The sequence below is a fragment of the Dermacentor albipictus genome, chromosome 5 (assembly GCF_038994185.2).
Source record: "Dermacentor albipictus isolate Rhodes 1998 colony chromosome 5, USDA_Dalb.pri_finalv2, whole genome shotgun sequence".
NCBI classification, from domain to species: domain Eukaryota; kingdom Metazoa; phylum Arthropoda; class Arachnida; order Ixodida; family Ixodidae; genus Dermacentor; species Dermacentor albipictus.
This window is the reverse complement of record NC_091825.1, coordinates 75,048,738-75,064,367: the sequence shown is the minus strand read 5'-3', so window position 1 is coordinate 75,064,367 and position 15,630 is coordinate 75,048,738. Positions and strand designations below refer to the sequence as shown.

Here is a 15,630-nt window from a genome sequence, read left to right as displayed (position 1 = left end):
CAGGACCCGCTTAGAAATGCTTAGAAACGACGCGTTGCTGGGCTGTGCCCGGCAACGCGTCGGCTCACAGTTTGGCTCGAGATCTCGCACGCCGAGCCTCGTCCGCGGATGCGGACGGCGTGAATGAGGAGGAGAGACACGAGGAACCCTGCGAGACTTGTTATGAGATAGCCCATCGGTATCGCTTGAGGCGTCGCGCGCTCCCACCACCGGCCAAGCAACTCGACAAAACGCAAGCGGTCGCGTTTCGGCGACTTCAGACAAAAACATACCCACACCCAAAATACATTAACAAAATCACAGGGGGCAGGGAAAGCGACAAATGTAGGCTCTGTTCAGAAACAGGAACACTTACACACATAATGTGGGAATGCACCTCGCTCCCGTTCTCTCATCCCCCCGTCAGCAGCGAGACTGACTGGACAGCCTGGCTCAGTTCCGGGGACGTTGACCGACAACTTGAACTGGTGGACTGGGCGGAAAAGGCCAAGCAGGCCCAGGGCCTTACTTGAGCCCTAACCCTCAGCCACGTCCCTCTTTACCCTTCCCCCTTTCAATAAAGTTTATCACCACCAGAAAATTTGGTAGGGGGGCGAGGGGGTGAAGTGGGTTCAAGGAGTTGGTGGTGTGCCGTTGGCTAAATCACTAAATTGCGTGAGTGTATTACTTCTATGAAAATGAGAAAGATTTTTATGTTCCGGGATTTTAATTTCCCAGTGGGGATTTGGAGCGACTACAAGGGACAATTAAGCAAGTTCGGCGAAAATATTAAAATTGTATTTGATATTATGCTCACTCATGATCTGGTTGAATTTGTTAAGGAGCCCACTCGCATCCAAGGTTCATCTACTCGACATTATATTTGGCCTTGATAAACAGAGATTTTACAGAGCAAACTGTTACAATTGGAGAAAGTTTGTCGCACCTCTGTCTTGTATATATTCCAATTCCTCTAGTGAAGTTTGTTTCTCTTAAAACAAGTGACAAATGCTATTTCAAAGATTACGAAAGAGCTGATGATGCTTTTGGGATTGAGCATACGGAAAATTGCCAGAGTGATTTTGCGGAAAAGTATGATATGCTATGGAAACCTTTGCTATGGGAAAGGTTTGCTCATATGTGCAATCATTCTTTGAATACATTTGTAACAAACAAGCTAAAGAAAGTGCACAAGTGTACACCCTGAATAGCGCGAAAGACCCGCCATTTAAAACGGAAACTAAAATGGGCTGAGGGGTGTACTCCCAATCCTATTGTCATTAGTGATATCAAAAGCGCTCTCACACGTGCAATGCATGATTCTAATGACTTATTTTTCACAACAACAGTACCTAACGCTGTAAGAAATGAACCAAGCAAATTTTGGCATTAGTTGAGCGATGTCCTGAAGCACGTGACACAGATTTCGGTTGATGGCGACCCTGTTACAGATCAAAAGATATCACTCAGTATTTTAGTACTTAATTATTTTATTGGTTTGTTTTCTAGAGCAAGTACAGGCACGAATCTGCGTCATGGGGCATTTCTAGCATGCGAAGTTGATTTTCGTTCATATCACGGTGTAGTAGCGATGCTGCTAAACCTAAAAACAAAATCAACTAGTGGTCCTGGCGGTTTACCTAATATTTTTATTCGTCGTTATGCAGAATCAATTGCTAACTTTCTTGTGATTTTGTTCCTATACTCACTATGCTTACTGCGAGGCTACCCGATGAACTGAAGACAGCTCATGCTATACTCGCCTATAAACAAAGGTGACCGTTTGTTAGAAAATTGTCGCTTAATCTCCTAAATTATTGGAGCGCATATTATAATCAAACGCACAGTGGTATTTTTTGAGGAAAATTCTACAATATCATGCTTTCAGCACGGATGTAGAATAAGTTTTTTTACAACGACACGATTGGTCACGGTAGTTCATTGATTTGCAGCATGCGTTGATGGTAACTGACAAATTGACGCAATATTTTTACACTTCAACAATGCCTGTGACAGAGTTATTCATAAAAAATTGCTCAATAAGCTCATAAATAAAAAGTTTTGTGAAATTTTGCCTCAGGTTTCCGGTTACCTGCATAACCGAATGCAGTTCGTTTCAATTGATGGTTGCAATTCCTGCAGTCTTCCTGTGGCGTCAAGTGTACCTCAAAGGAATGTTCTGGGACCCTTGCTGTTTCTTTTATATATAAATTACATTGCCACTCTAATTACTCCTGGAACTCAAAATAGGTTATTTGCCGACGATGTTATTTTGTTGCATGAAATTAGGAATGTACATGATTAGCTTGAGTTTATTCCTAATCTTGCTAATGTATCTAAGTCATGCACAAATTTTGGCATGACTGTTAATACCGATAAAACTGTTTTCTTTTTTCCGCGTTCTGTATCCGACTGTAATAGCGTAACAGAACCTTATCACGCAGTGTATGAATAGATGATCATATCTTTCTGTGTTCTTTCCTCAGATGACATCGCTTCTTTTTTTTTGTAATTCAGATATATTGTACATAGCAGTGCCCGTCCTGCTTGGACTGCAGTATGTAATAAATAAATAAATAAATAAATAAATACTGTCGCGAAGATGAGAGAATAGAATACTTCTTGTAAGGTCGCTGTTTCTCATCATTAAGAAAACAATATTTAGAAGGACAATTTGATGGCGCGGGATTACATGTGACGATTTCAGACATCGTTTTGGGAGCCTAACGTCTGGGACAATATCATAGGGATGTTGGCACAGCTTTCGTGGGGTATATAACTGAACGAGGACGATTTCCTTGCTGTTTCTTTTATATATGAGTGACATTGCCTCTCTAATTACTCCTGGAACTCAAATTAGGTTATTAGGTTATATCTGACCATTCTTTTTATCTATTGAATATTTTTCAATAGCGCTTCTTTCGAGAGCCCTGTAATCACTTTCTTAACTCGCTCGATTCATGGCCAATCCCTCATAATTGATTAGGATAGAAAACTGAGCAAGTTGGTAAGCGTACACGATGTTCTTTTGTGCAGCGCTCACAGTTCTACGAAGGACGAAGCAGAAACGCATATGACAGGCGCTGTCGTTAGGATAGAAAACTGAGCAAGTCGGTAAGCGTTCACGCTGTATTTTTGTGCAGTGGTCACAATTCGACGAAGTACGAAGCAGAAACACAAAAGACAGGCGCTCATACCCATAGTGGGTATGAACCACCCTTGGAGGAAAACAAACAAGCAAGAAGTCGCCAGCCAATGATCCTGTATTGTTAGCATTTTTAGTATCCATACTGGGGCACGCGCACGGGAATGTATCCAAGGTCATAGTAAACTGAATTTGTGACTCCCGCCGATTAATTCGATAAACGTATTGTTGTCTTATTTGTTTGTTTCTCGGCGTCGCTTTGTAATTTATTTTCAGTTCTTTTAATTAATGCACAAGAATTACTAAAGGTCATCTGCGTCTGGCGGTTCACATTCCTTACTTTGTCTTCTAAAGTTTCCTTTACTGACGTTTGAAATTCCGTTCAATTACGAGATTTTGCCAGCCTCACTCGATATCTAGTCAATTCTGCTCAGTAGGTATGCGCCGTTGTCTGAAGCCACCACCATCATCAGTCGAAAAAAAGAAATTTTTCTCCTTTCCAAGCATTCATTGTTTCGAGGCCACAGCATGCGTCAACATTCAGTTGCAGCGTGATTTACAGACGCCATTTAATTTGTCATAATCAGAAAGTGGTTTTGGCTCGTAAAACCCCATAATTCTTTAAATTTGTTTCCTCGCGATTACGCAAGCAGCATACGCACTAGAAAATCGCTACAACTTCCTTTTCTTGCGAGAAAGGACAGAGCCGTAGGTTGTGGATTGTCGCAACATAATTTATTTAAAATGACTGGTTACGTCCCAGAAACCATTCAGTTGCGAAACAACATTTTTTGCGTTGTGTTTTAATTGCGAATGGCATGAGGAATCCGCGAGACAAAAGTGTGATATGTCAGAGGCGAAACCCGAGCTCGTGCCCACCAGTAGAAAGCCGCGCGATCACGACCTACGCAGGCACATTTTGGCACAGTCCTCTTTTGTCTGGAAGCGGTTCCCGCCTGTAGGGCAGCGGTGGTGTGCGAGAACGGCTCCCGACGCCTTGATGCAACGGAAGTTGCCGCTTCCAGCGTTAGGCACGCCGACAGCGAAGTAAGGAAACCTGGTAATAGAGACAGAGTGAGAGTGCGAAAAAAGCTGGAGAGCGATTCAACCTCTAGCTGGAGTCGATCAACGACAGTGTCTTTTCGAGCGAGTCGGGCATGAGAATGAGGCGCAGTCACTGCGCACGGTACACTATCGCGTCACACCTCCTCGTGTGAGGGGAGTACGATGAGCATCAAACTGCTCAAGTGTTTCGACTGCAGTATCTTCGGTATCAGCCCACATTTTTAGACAGCACTATCTCTTGGATGTACTCATGAGAGAGGCTAGAAATACATGCACGATCAGTGTTGCCACAATTTTTTGAAGCGCACGTGCCTCAGAAGTGGCACCAAAAATTTGCCAGTATTCCGCTAATGTTTGCTGTAAAGTCGCTAAAATTGGCGCTAAATCTTCTGAGTAAATTTTAGGTAACGTAGGAGTCTTCTAACGCTATAATATACGCTAGCATAATGCAAATAATTTACCGAAATGTTTCACGTTTGTCTAGGATTCGTGTGAGTGAAGAATAAACAGTGAATTTATCTGCAGTGCGCAATGGGATTTCACTTTACTATTTACATTCATAACAACGGCCGATGACGACTGAAATTCAGTGTTTACCCTAAAATTGTGCCCTTACCAATGCAGCACGACTACAAAATACACAAGCAACTTGATTTTCGTAGCACCGCAAAGGCATTTGATCCACATTCTCGCTCTACATTTCTAGTTCTCAGCATTCCTGAAAGGGTAGCGAAATTCTGCAAGACGCAAAAAGTCGCACGTTAGAACGGCGATGACAAATATGTGGCCTTTATGCACGTGAAATAATACTCTATTCTTGCGCCCGTCCTGCGAACGTACAGTAGCGGACAGAATATTACGGACCATGAAATCTAAGAAAAAGCTGAATATCTCCGCAACCTCACAATCTGGTATTAGCATTTTGGACCTCGACTAGAATATGCTAACAACGTTGTCATGGGCAGTTTTACATGGTTACTGCTACAGGCTGCTCGGGAATTGAACGTTTTCGGAGATCCCGTGGTCCATTTTATTAACGCGATAGCGTTAAGGAGCTCGTGTCGCAGAAAAGCCGGTGTCGTCGGCGTCGGGTGTCGGCGTCGGCGTTTGCGGCGTTGACCGTGAGCGATAAATCATGGCAGGCGCTTCATAAATAAAAAGCAACTTCCAAGATTGGCCCGGTGGGAATCGAACCAGGGTCTCCGGAGTGTGAGACGGAGACGCTACCACTCAGCCACGAGTTCGATGCTTCCAAGCGGTGCAAACGCGCCTCTAGTGAATGCGGTGTTGCCTTCGAAACGAGCCGTGGAAAGTTATACTGCGGTGTATATCGGTAATTATGAACATGTAACGTACAGAAGTCACAATTACACGAGTTGCGAAGTGAGTTTCCGCTGCATTTCTTCTGCGCTTTCCGCACACGCAGAGCCATCTTGCGGCAAACACAGAAGACCCCCTCCTCTCAATGTACGGCGCTGCCCCGACAGGAGGCGCGCCGCGCGCGCATTGGGACCGCTGCCAGGCGCGACGCGGGACTCCCTCTCCCCTGACGACGCTTCGCCGTGCGCCCGGTTTAGATTACTATCTATCTCTCTGCCCGTGCCGATCACGACGTTTGGCTGGCGTAGATCGTTTCCCCTCCGAGACACCGAGTTCTTTTGTTCGTTTCGTTCGCTCAGGCGCACGTTTCGTTGCCGCGCCGAACGCTGCGTTGCTCGACGCTCACCGCGTGATAGGTGGGCGCTAAGTCCGATGCGGGGCGCATCGTAAGTGATCGCTGTGCCGTAGCGCATTGTCTTATACCCCTTGGCGGGTCGACGGGAACGCTGTCGCGTCCCACTCTTGAAGGCGAAGCTTAAGCGTCCTCCAATTTTATTCTGTCCGTGACTGTACCTTTCTTCGTCCTTGTTTTTCGCGCTGCCCTGTTAGATGTTCAAACTGGATCTGAAAGCTCTTCGCATTACTTATTTGTCCAAAACCCTTGCGATAAGGAAGCATTGTGTTCACTCTCGTGTGAACGAGCCCAGCCGATTTGGTGTATACGCCTTTCTACAGTCGATCTTTCTTATTACTGGTCTACTGCGTTCTAAATCTCATAATAAAATTTGTAAATGTCTGCCAATAGAATTTAGTGAAAGAGCAGGCCCCTGAGCGTTAAAATCCAGGTTCTGCACGGTCACTAAACGAAGAAAGAACTGTGAATTTCGTATCCACACTGTGAATCCTGTGAAGGCAAACTGCTTCATCAAGGTCACAGAGCCTCAGAGTTATACAGCCAATTTCACTCGCTCACATGTAGCTTTTGAATAATAAAAAAATGGCTGTGGCTTAGCTAAGGTGAAGCCCAGGATGCGAAGCATACTAGCCTTTATTTTAGTTGTTGAACCACTGTTTAGCCTGGTGAACTGCTGTTGCTTGGCTATATTTGGTTCGGCTAGACGAAGAAACAACTCATGCGTTATTCTGCTTCGCCTTCAAGAGTGGAACGCGACAGCGTTCCCGTCGACCCGCCAAGGGGTGTAAGACAATGGGCTACGGCGCAGCGACTACGCGCCCCGCATTGGACGCGGTGAGCGTCGAGCAATGCAGCGTTCGGCGCGGCAACGAAATGTGCGCCTGAGCAAGCGACGCACGCCTGAGCCTTAGAAACAGCTCGTTTCTAAGGCAACACCGCATTCACTAGAGGCGCTTTTGTACCGCTTTGAAGCATCGTACTCGTGGCTCAGTGGTAGCGTCTCCGTCTCACACTCCGGAGACCCTGGTTCGATTCCCACCCAGCCCATCTTGCAAGAGTTGAGCCAAAGCCACCTAGAAAATCAGTCTCTGTAGCACGCCGCAACCTTCGCTTCTCATTCCAACGAGCAGCTCTGTCTCCAGAAGGCATCTCACCTCGTGAGTGTCTAGCAGAGGCAAGCGCAGCTGCTTATATACCCCCGCGACGCCGCGAACGACGGCTCGAGTTGGAGCCCCGTTTCTTCTCTGTCGTGACGTCCCGGTGTCACGTGGTATTGAAGGCGACACCGCCGCGCCTGAGGAGCTGGGTTGAGCTCTCGTAATATGCTTCGCATAAAATGAATTCTTGGAAGGCTAATTCCGAAGCAATTTTGCCAAGTTTGAAGTCGGTAAATTTTCGCCACTTGTTTTGTCCCATTGCTAAAGAAACTCGCCGGTCACTAAATCGAAAAAAAAAAGAACTGTCAATAAGCAGACAAAAAAGTCCCTAAATTTAGCGAGGAGGAGGAGGGAAAACTTTATTTGCTCTAATTGGTTAGAAATTAGCGGTGGCAGATGGGGTCGGCCGTCTTCACGGTCTTATTCCCCATCTGCGACGAAATCACCACGTTGGCAACACTGTAAACAATACGGAAACATTGGGGTAACTCGTTGAGAAATATTGTCATCAAAATCGGAGCCACAGGGGCTTTGGGACTACAAAAACACTAGTTCGCGCTAGTGTGTTAGAAGCGCTACGAATGTGGATCGAGTTCACGACGGCTTTCACTACACCACCGCCACCGCAAAGTAGGCTGGTAGTCGTTAGTGGGATGAGCGGCGACTTTGGTAAAGAAGCTAAGTTCAACCAAATGATTATAGCTATATAATTATAGATTGAAAAGAAGGTTTGGAGTATCGTCATTCGATACGTAACCTGACATTTTGTCCGTTTTCGATATTGTTTGAGTGGATTATCGCTCCATAGTTCTGTCCCGGCAAGCTGTTCGAAAAAGAAGAATTCCCACTCTTCGTTTGCAGAAGTTAAGCTACGCAAAAGTATTTGTTGTTCATCCGGAAAGCGATTCAGCATTAAGAGGGTAAGTGGCAACCATTGTAACTATAGACGTTTGTAGGCATTGCCCATGAATGTGTCCGTAGACTTTATCTTGACTGACTGCACATATACCATGAATGCACATTTTACCAAAGGAAAAAACAAATAAGTCGGTATAGCGTTCCTCAGGCTCTTAAAATAAACCATTTGGTGTTACCGGCCGCCACTGCTCTCACTATTGTCATTACTTCCAACTTTGTGCGAAACTCCTGCAACCTTGTGCAGTTTAGCCAAATTACATGCCACAACGATAACGGCAACAATGGTGGCATAACGAATGGAATTGGTTGACGATGACAAGACGACGACACGAGGGTGACAATGACTACGACGTTAGCAACGGCGAAAGTCACATGTTGAGAACGATAACGACACAACGACGAAGAGCACGATGGTATGTCGGCATAAGCGCAGCAGTAAAACGTCGGATGTGGTATTTCGATAATATTTAAATGAACTATGCAGCGATCAGGGTGCAACGCCGCAGCGTAATCGAGCGGACAGACAGAGTAAATCCTGTTTCGAGCTATTAACTGAGTTCGCAGTAAAAGACATATCATCGAGCTACCCTTTGTAACACCTGAGCTCTTTGTACGAACGCAAACATGCCCTGCATGCTCGATTTGTGATATCTAGAGATCCAGCCCTGCTCAGGGAGCTTAAGAAATATAGAAATAATCTCAGAAATTAAGGATGTTTACTTCGTGGGAATGTTTAGTGACCCAGCCAATCAAAAAAGTGATGCAATTTGGCGAAAATTGAATGCTTTGTGAAAGCCCAATTTCAGCTATTCCTGATGTTTTGTGTCATAACGGGCAGAAACTTACCGGAAATGCTATATCAAACGCGTTTAACGAAATCTTCTCATTAAAACCTCAGTTAAATGAAGTTGATGGCCTCAACAGCTATACTCAGTTCCTGCCTGTAAGCGCGTTTAGTAACACTCTATTTATTGTTCCAAGTAGGCCCTAGAATTCATTTCTTGCTTCAGCAATATAGGTAACAGCCGGTCCCTGCGCGCCGATGGTATCCAGATTCGCCCCATAAACTATGCGCTTGATATTTGCCCTGTTCTTACCCATGTTTATAACTTAATATTATCTACAGGCATATTTCCTAAACAAATGCAGACTTCACGCGCTGTTCCAGTCTTCAAGCACGTTGATAAGGGGGCACTAAACAACTATCGACCTATTTCGAAAATTACATGTTTTCGAAAGGTATTGAGAAATTAATGCATACCACACTGCTATCATTTTCAGTCACCACAATTTGTTTCAAGATGTTCAACATAGGTTTAGGAAGCATCGCTCTACCGAAACAGCCCTCTTGATTCAAAAAGAAATAAATTGAGGTGCATTTAGTCATAATCAAATGGCATTAGGCATATACGTCGATTTGTCCAAGGCATTTGACTTCATTGATCATACCATTTCCTTCTTAGCAAATTAGAAAACTATGGTGTGCATGGAACAGCGTATGCGCTTTTAGAATCCTATCTTTCAGACAGGACACAATTTGTACATACAAACAATGAAACATTTGCAAGGAATCCGGACGTTGTTGGTGTGCCACAGGGAAGCATACTAGGGCAACTCTTACTTTTCATTTATATAAATGACATTGTACACTGCACAGAAAACGCAACATTCGTATCGTATGCGGATGACACGACAGTTTTTGTTACAGGGAATTTGGAAACAGAGATAGAAGCGATGGCTAACAAAACGCTGTCTCACGTAGATGCCTGTGCCTCGGTGAATTCTTTAAAAATGAACCCTTCAAAAACACAAATTTGTACACGCCTAAAGGAAAAACGCTGACAAAGAAGCTGAATTCATTTCTGGGCTCTCAGCAGTTAGAGATGGTGGATTCTGCTAAAACCCTTGGAGTGCATTTTTCAAAGCACCTTGTATGGGATGTGCATGTTGAAAACCTCCATTCAAAGATGTCATCTGCAATTGGTGTCCTTGCACGTACACGATGTATTCTTCCTACAAAGGTCAAGATTATGATCTACAATGCACCAGTGTCCTCTCTGTTGCAGTACTGCAGCATAGTGTGGTGTACTATTGGTGTAACAAATTTGCGCAAGCTGTATTTGCTGCAGAAAAGAGCCATAGGACATATTGCTGCTGTACATTATGCTTCTTCTACAGAATTTCTTTTTACGAAGTACGAAATTCTTCCAGTGTTATGTTTATATAATTATAGGCTGACGTTGTGTTATAAAGCTTTTATTAAATATAGTACCGATATCATAATTATACCATGCTATGCTAAAAGCAAACACAAGTGTTCATCCAACTAGGCACAATAAAATGTGGACTGTACCCACCCCTGGAACTACTTACGATGAACAATCCTTGTACTACAAGCTACCTTCCCTTCTAAACTTATTAAACCATGAAGGTTCTGATACATCGTGTAATCAAAATTGTCTCATTAAACGCTTCGCCCAGTCCATTTGTTGTCAGGAATAGTACATCCTTTCGAATTTTTTCGTCCCTCTTCTTGTCGATCGCTGCTTTACATATTCATGCCATTTCAAGCCTATGTAAATGGGTTCTATTGTTTCGCGCTTCCTTACAAAATATTGTGTTACTCGATGTTATGTAATATTCGTCAATTTATTTCAACTCTTCGTGCATGACTGACCGCCATCCTGCTGTTTTGCCAACTGTAACGGGGTCGCGACGTCGTCAAGCTGCTCAAGCTTTTATTCCCGTGCTCCTCCTATCCAAAGGAAATAAAGTTGATTGATTGATTTATTGATATTTTAATGCGCGCCGCCCCTAAACGTTCTCAAAATGAACTTGGAAGTGATTACGTAAAATATTCGCCTAGGTTAGAAAGTCCAATGGATGCGTAACAGTATATGGGAGTGGTATAATCATACTTTTGCCGTCAGGCTTGGTGAAGTTTTTGTCCTTCAGAGCAAGTTTTAACGCACACTATCCCATATAAATAAACGAAATAAATAGTTTTTCTCTGCAAAAAACGCACCTAACTTAATCATGCTTGTTACACTCAAGAAAAAAAAAACTTAGATATTTTAACTGGAGTAACCAGATTTCTATTAGGAACATCAATGTCTTTGATAAAACAGTTCGAAAATGGCAAAATTGTAGAAACTGCAGCTTAAGCTCACAACCCTAAGTAACTAAAATATCATAATTTTGTGAAGTGCACGTAATGCGATATTTAGAGCGGCTAAAATTGATTATTTATGCTATACACCACTAACTTATGCCCGTGAGCTATGAGTAGAACATTTATAAATTCCTCGTGAACATTGCAACAATATCGCGTAAGCTGTAAACGCAAACATCACATTTGTCCGCATATAAGGCTCTAAAACAATAGTATATATATATATATATATATATATATATATGTATGTATATAAAATTGTGTTGCTGCAGTATATGAAACATTGTGCTAGCATATTCTTAAGCATGTCGTCTGATAATTTTTTAACAGCTAGAATACCTTAAAGTTATAATTGATGCAGTAAGTAGAATTCTGCTTTATCTCTCAAAAGCAACGCATTTAATTCTAATAGGTCTAGCGGCTGTTTCATCAAACCATTTTTGCGTTTACCCTGTACTTGAATGAGGAAATCGAAGTTGGCCCCGCGCCAAAGCTTTCCCTTAAGTTTATATGGACAGTTGGGACGTCACAGATGGCTAAACGCACCCACAAACTGCGTTAAAACCAACACGCGTTGTCATGAAAACCCATAATGTAGCAAACACATGTCACCTACCAAACAATAATACACCTTGATACATATGTTTAAGCAAATAATAAAGGTGGTTGTTGCGTCAAGAGGCATGGGGAGACGATTACTATCTCCACGTTTATGGAGACACTGCCTTCAGCATCTCACCGCGGTATTTAGAGTAGGGGGCAAAAAAAAAGTGGACTCCAATCCATGCTGTGAAGCTCGTTGGCCAGCGAATATGCGTTATCACCTGATCCGATGGACCAAAGTGATGTAGCCTTGAACTGGGTCCTGCCGAGCCTGAGCACGATGCCGTTGTGCATATAGACGTTGCTGTTCATTTCGTCGCTCATCGTGTTTACGCTGATCTTCGGGAGTCCCAACTATGCGTGGTATTTTCATAGAGTTATCACAGCACAAATGAAAGCAGTCGATAGGCGGGCTATTGTTTTACACATGAAAGTGTAGTGACATTACTCCCTGCTTCGTATGGTACTGATGCCGCTTCCCGACAAGTGCACCTTATGCAACCGTAATCTTTACTGGGAAACGCTTTTCGCGAAGGCGAGCTTTCTAGTTATTGTTTCTGCTGTCTCCTGCACAGCTGCCGTGTATGCCCGGATGCGAGCGCCATCTGGTGGTGCTGCAAGTAACCCATTGGCGAACGCGGCGCGCGCCTTCCGCTGTTGATTCGTTGAGTTTTTGGCTACGGAGATGAAGAAACCCCAGGATCCTAGACATACACAGCTTGGCTTTACAACAGACTTGGAAAGCGCGATTATGTCCCTCAATCGTCGTCGATAGCGGGACCGAGCGCCAGCGCTGGCGCCCCCTACCGGAGTTGCTGGGCGGTGCATGGTTCTCTGATCGGCGGCAGACAGCGGCGCTTCGAGTGCCGGTGATGCTGATCGCGAGCTCCGCCGTCACAGTATTGCGCGCACTCGTGCCAGCTGGCGAACGCGTCTCCCCCATCGGCGTCTGTCAGGGACGGGCAGGCGCCCAGCGGGAAGTCCCACGACTGGCAGCGGGCGCCATCGAAGTACCACCACTTGTGGCGCACGTCGCGTCTGCAGAGCGATAGGAACAGCACATGCAAAAGAAAAAAATAATGGAGATCGAACGCGCATGTTCGAATTTGTACGAGATGCCGCTTATAGAAATAAATGCAAAGTGAGCAAATTGGTAATGCATCTGCAAATGGAATCTGTATATAGTGAAGCTTTCTGTAAGTGCACAAAGAGTCCAAACAAAAGTACACGCGCACACACACACACACACACACAAGCGCGGGCGCATATAAATTATACCGAGCGTTTTGTTAAGCGGAATTGCTGACTACTAGCGAATATGGCGGACGCGCTGAACCCATCATGGTTACAGAGGCAGTATGCGCATGCGTGCGCAGCGCAATCTGAATCCATTCTATCCAGAAGAAGCATTTACTTTCTCAATCGTGCAACCGCGAATGCACAACAGTGAGCTTTCGGGTTCTGTTTCTTCCCCCGCATGCCGGCGCCGCCGTCGCCACGGATACGGAGGGACCTTACGGATACGCGCAGGCAAGCACCATCTGGTTGTGCTACAAGGAACCAAGTGGCGCGCGCGGCGCGCGTGCTCCTCTGTGATTGATTGGTCTATTCGGCAAGATAGCAGCCAGGCCAAAGCGCCCATTGCCATAAAACCCGGCGAGGTTCACGAAGAAAAGCTTCACTTTTAAAATTCAATGGGCATTTATCGGTAAATGCGAGAGAAATACGTTAGCATTACGTCGCACCTCTTTGAGGTCCCGGATCCATCATTGAAACCGTGTTCACCACATTGCAAAGTGTTGTTCACGAGTTAATTCGACACACGCCATGCCTCTTGAAGGAACGACGTGCAACTGACGGTGGTCAGGAGCAGACCACCGTCATGTGTTTTCTTTTAAAGCGAAGCATTCTTTACCTCTTCCCCCCGTTTTCAGTCGTGCTCCAGTTCCCTGTCGCGTACAACCACCTTTCTATAGTCGGTGAAAACCTACGAATAATGAGGCTACATGTACGCTGCCCAACTCAAATACAAATGCGCCTGCCCATCAGCTTCGCATATTTTCGGTGCGTCAAGCGGTCTTGCATGTTTGAAACGTCTGCTTCATCCGTACAGGTCTGTGTCGCTGGTTTTAAAACGAAACCTGATGTCTGTGCTCAGCCAAAGGTAACATTTTAGCTTGAAACGACGACCTTTTGTTTTGTGATTATCCTATTGCATTTGATTTTGCAAAGCTTAGTGAGTTTGCAGAGCAGTCATTAAGCTGTGAGCGGATTCTAGCTAGATCTGCTTTGTTTCAGAGGTGAAGGGCAGGCACTCTGCATTCTTGAGGGTGGTTCTTATATTGACTTAGGTTGTCGGGGATGTAACGAACTTGTATTGACTTCTTAGGTTGTCAGGAGCGTAATGACTTTGTATCGGCTTCTTAGGTTTCCAGGAATGTAGTGACCTTTCTTGACTTCTTAGGTTGTCCGGAGTGTAATGACCTTGTATTCACTTCTTAGGTTGTCAGGAGTGTAATGACTTCCTAGAGGCTTCTTAGCTTTTCAGGAATGCCGTGACCTTGTATTGACGTTTTAGGTTTTCAGGAACGTAATGACTTTGTATTGACTTCTTAGGTTGTCGGGAGTGTAATGACCTTGCATTGACTTCTTAGGTAGTCGGGAGTGTAGTGACCTTGCATTGACTTCTTAAGTTGTTGGGGTTTTAATGACATTGTATTGACTTCTTAGGTTGACAGGGGTGTATGACCTTGTATTGACATCTTAGGTTTTCGGGAGTGTAATGATCTTGTAGTGACTTTTTAGGTTGTAGGGAGTGTAATGACCTTGTATTGACTTTTTAGGTTGTCGGGGGTGTAGTGACCTTGTATTGACTTCTTAGGTTGTCCGGAGCGTAATGACCTTTATTAACTTAGCGTGTCGGGGATGTAATGATGGACATTTTAGGTTTTCAGTAATGTAATGACCTTGTATAGCATTGTAATGACCTTCTTAGATTGTCGGGCGTGTAATACTTTGTAATAAATTTAGGAGAGAAAGCTGGGCTAATTGGTGGTTATTCGTATAAGGGGACATAGCACTAGCGCGTAAAAAAGGACAAAGACAGGAACATAAAACAAAATAAAAAGACAAACCGAATTCTAGTGTCTTTGTATGTTTTGCTTTATGTTGCGTTCGGTGCGTCTTTTTTTATGTTAATATCCGTGTCCTTTTTTATGCGCTAGTGCAATGTCCCCTTAAACGACTTTGTATTGAGTTCTTAGGTTGCCGAAGGTGTAATGACCCTGTATGAACTCCTTAGGTTTACAGAAATGTAATAATCCTGTATTGAATTCTTAGGTTTTCAGCAATGTAATGACCTTGTATTGATTTCCTAGGTTTTCAGGAATGTAATGATATTGTAATGACTTCTTAGGTTTTCAGGAATATAATACCCTTTTATCGAGTTCTTAGGCTGCCGAGGGTGTAATGACCCTATATGGACTGCTTAGGTTTTCAGAAATGTAATGATCTTGTATTGAATGCTTAGGTTTTCAGCAATATAATGACCTTGTATTGACTTCCTAGGTTTTCTGGAATGTGATGACATTGTATTGACTTCTTATGTTGTCGAGGTTGTAACGACATTGTATGGACTTGTTAGGTTTTCAGGAATGTAATGACCTTGTATTGAATTCCTAGGTTTTCAGGAATATAATGACCTTGTATTGACTTCTTAGGTTGTAGGGAGTGTAATGACCTTGTATCGGCTTCTTAGGTTTCCAGGAATGCAGTGACCTTGTATTGATTTCTTAGATTGTCCAGAGTGTAATGACTTTGTATTAACTTCTTAGGTTGTCCGAAGTGTAAAGACCTT

The 15,630-nt window shown here is 44.0% G+C and overlaps 1 protein-coding gene across 2 annotated transcripts in view; it reads right to left on the bottom strand.

The window, feature by feature from the left end:
* Positions 1-3,845: 3,845 nt before the first annotated feature.
* LOC135899758 (uncharacterized) overlaps positions 3,846-15,630 on the bottom strand; it is a 34,592-nt gene continuing 22,807 nt past the window's right edge. For both annotated transcript variants that reach the window (XM_065429089.2, XM_065429090.2), the window contains exons 4-5: positions 12,582-12,812; positions 3,846-4,181 (exon numbers count right to left, since the gene is read on the bottom strand). In XM_065429089.2, the coding sequence (XP_065285161.1) occupies positions 4,022-4,181; positions 12,582-12,812 (391 nt within the window). In that variant the 3' untranslated portion in view covers positions 3,846-4,021. The remainder of the gene's footprint in view (positions 4,182-12,581; positions 12,813-15,630) is intronic.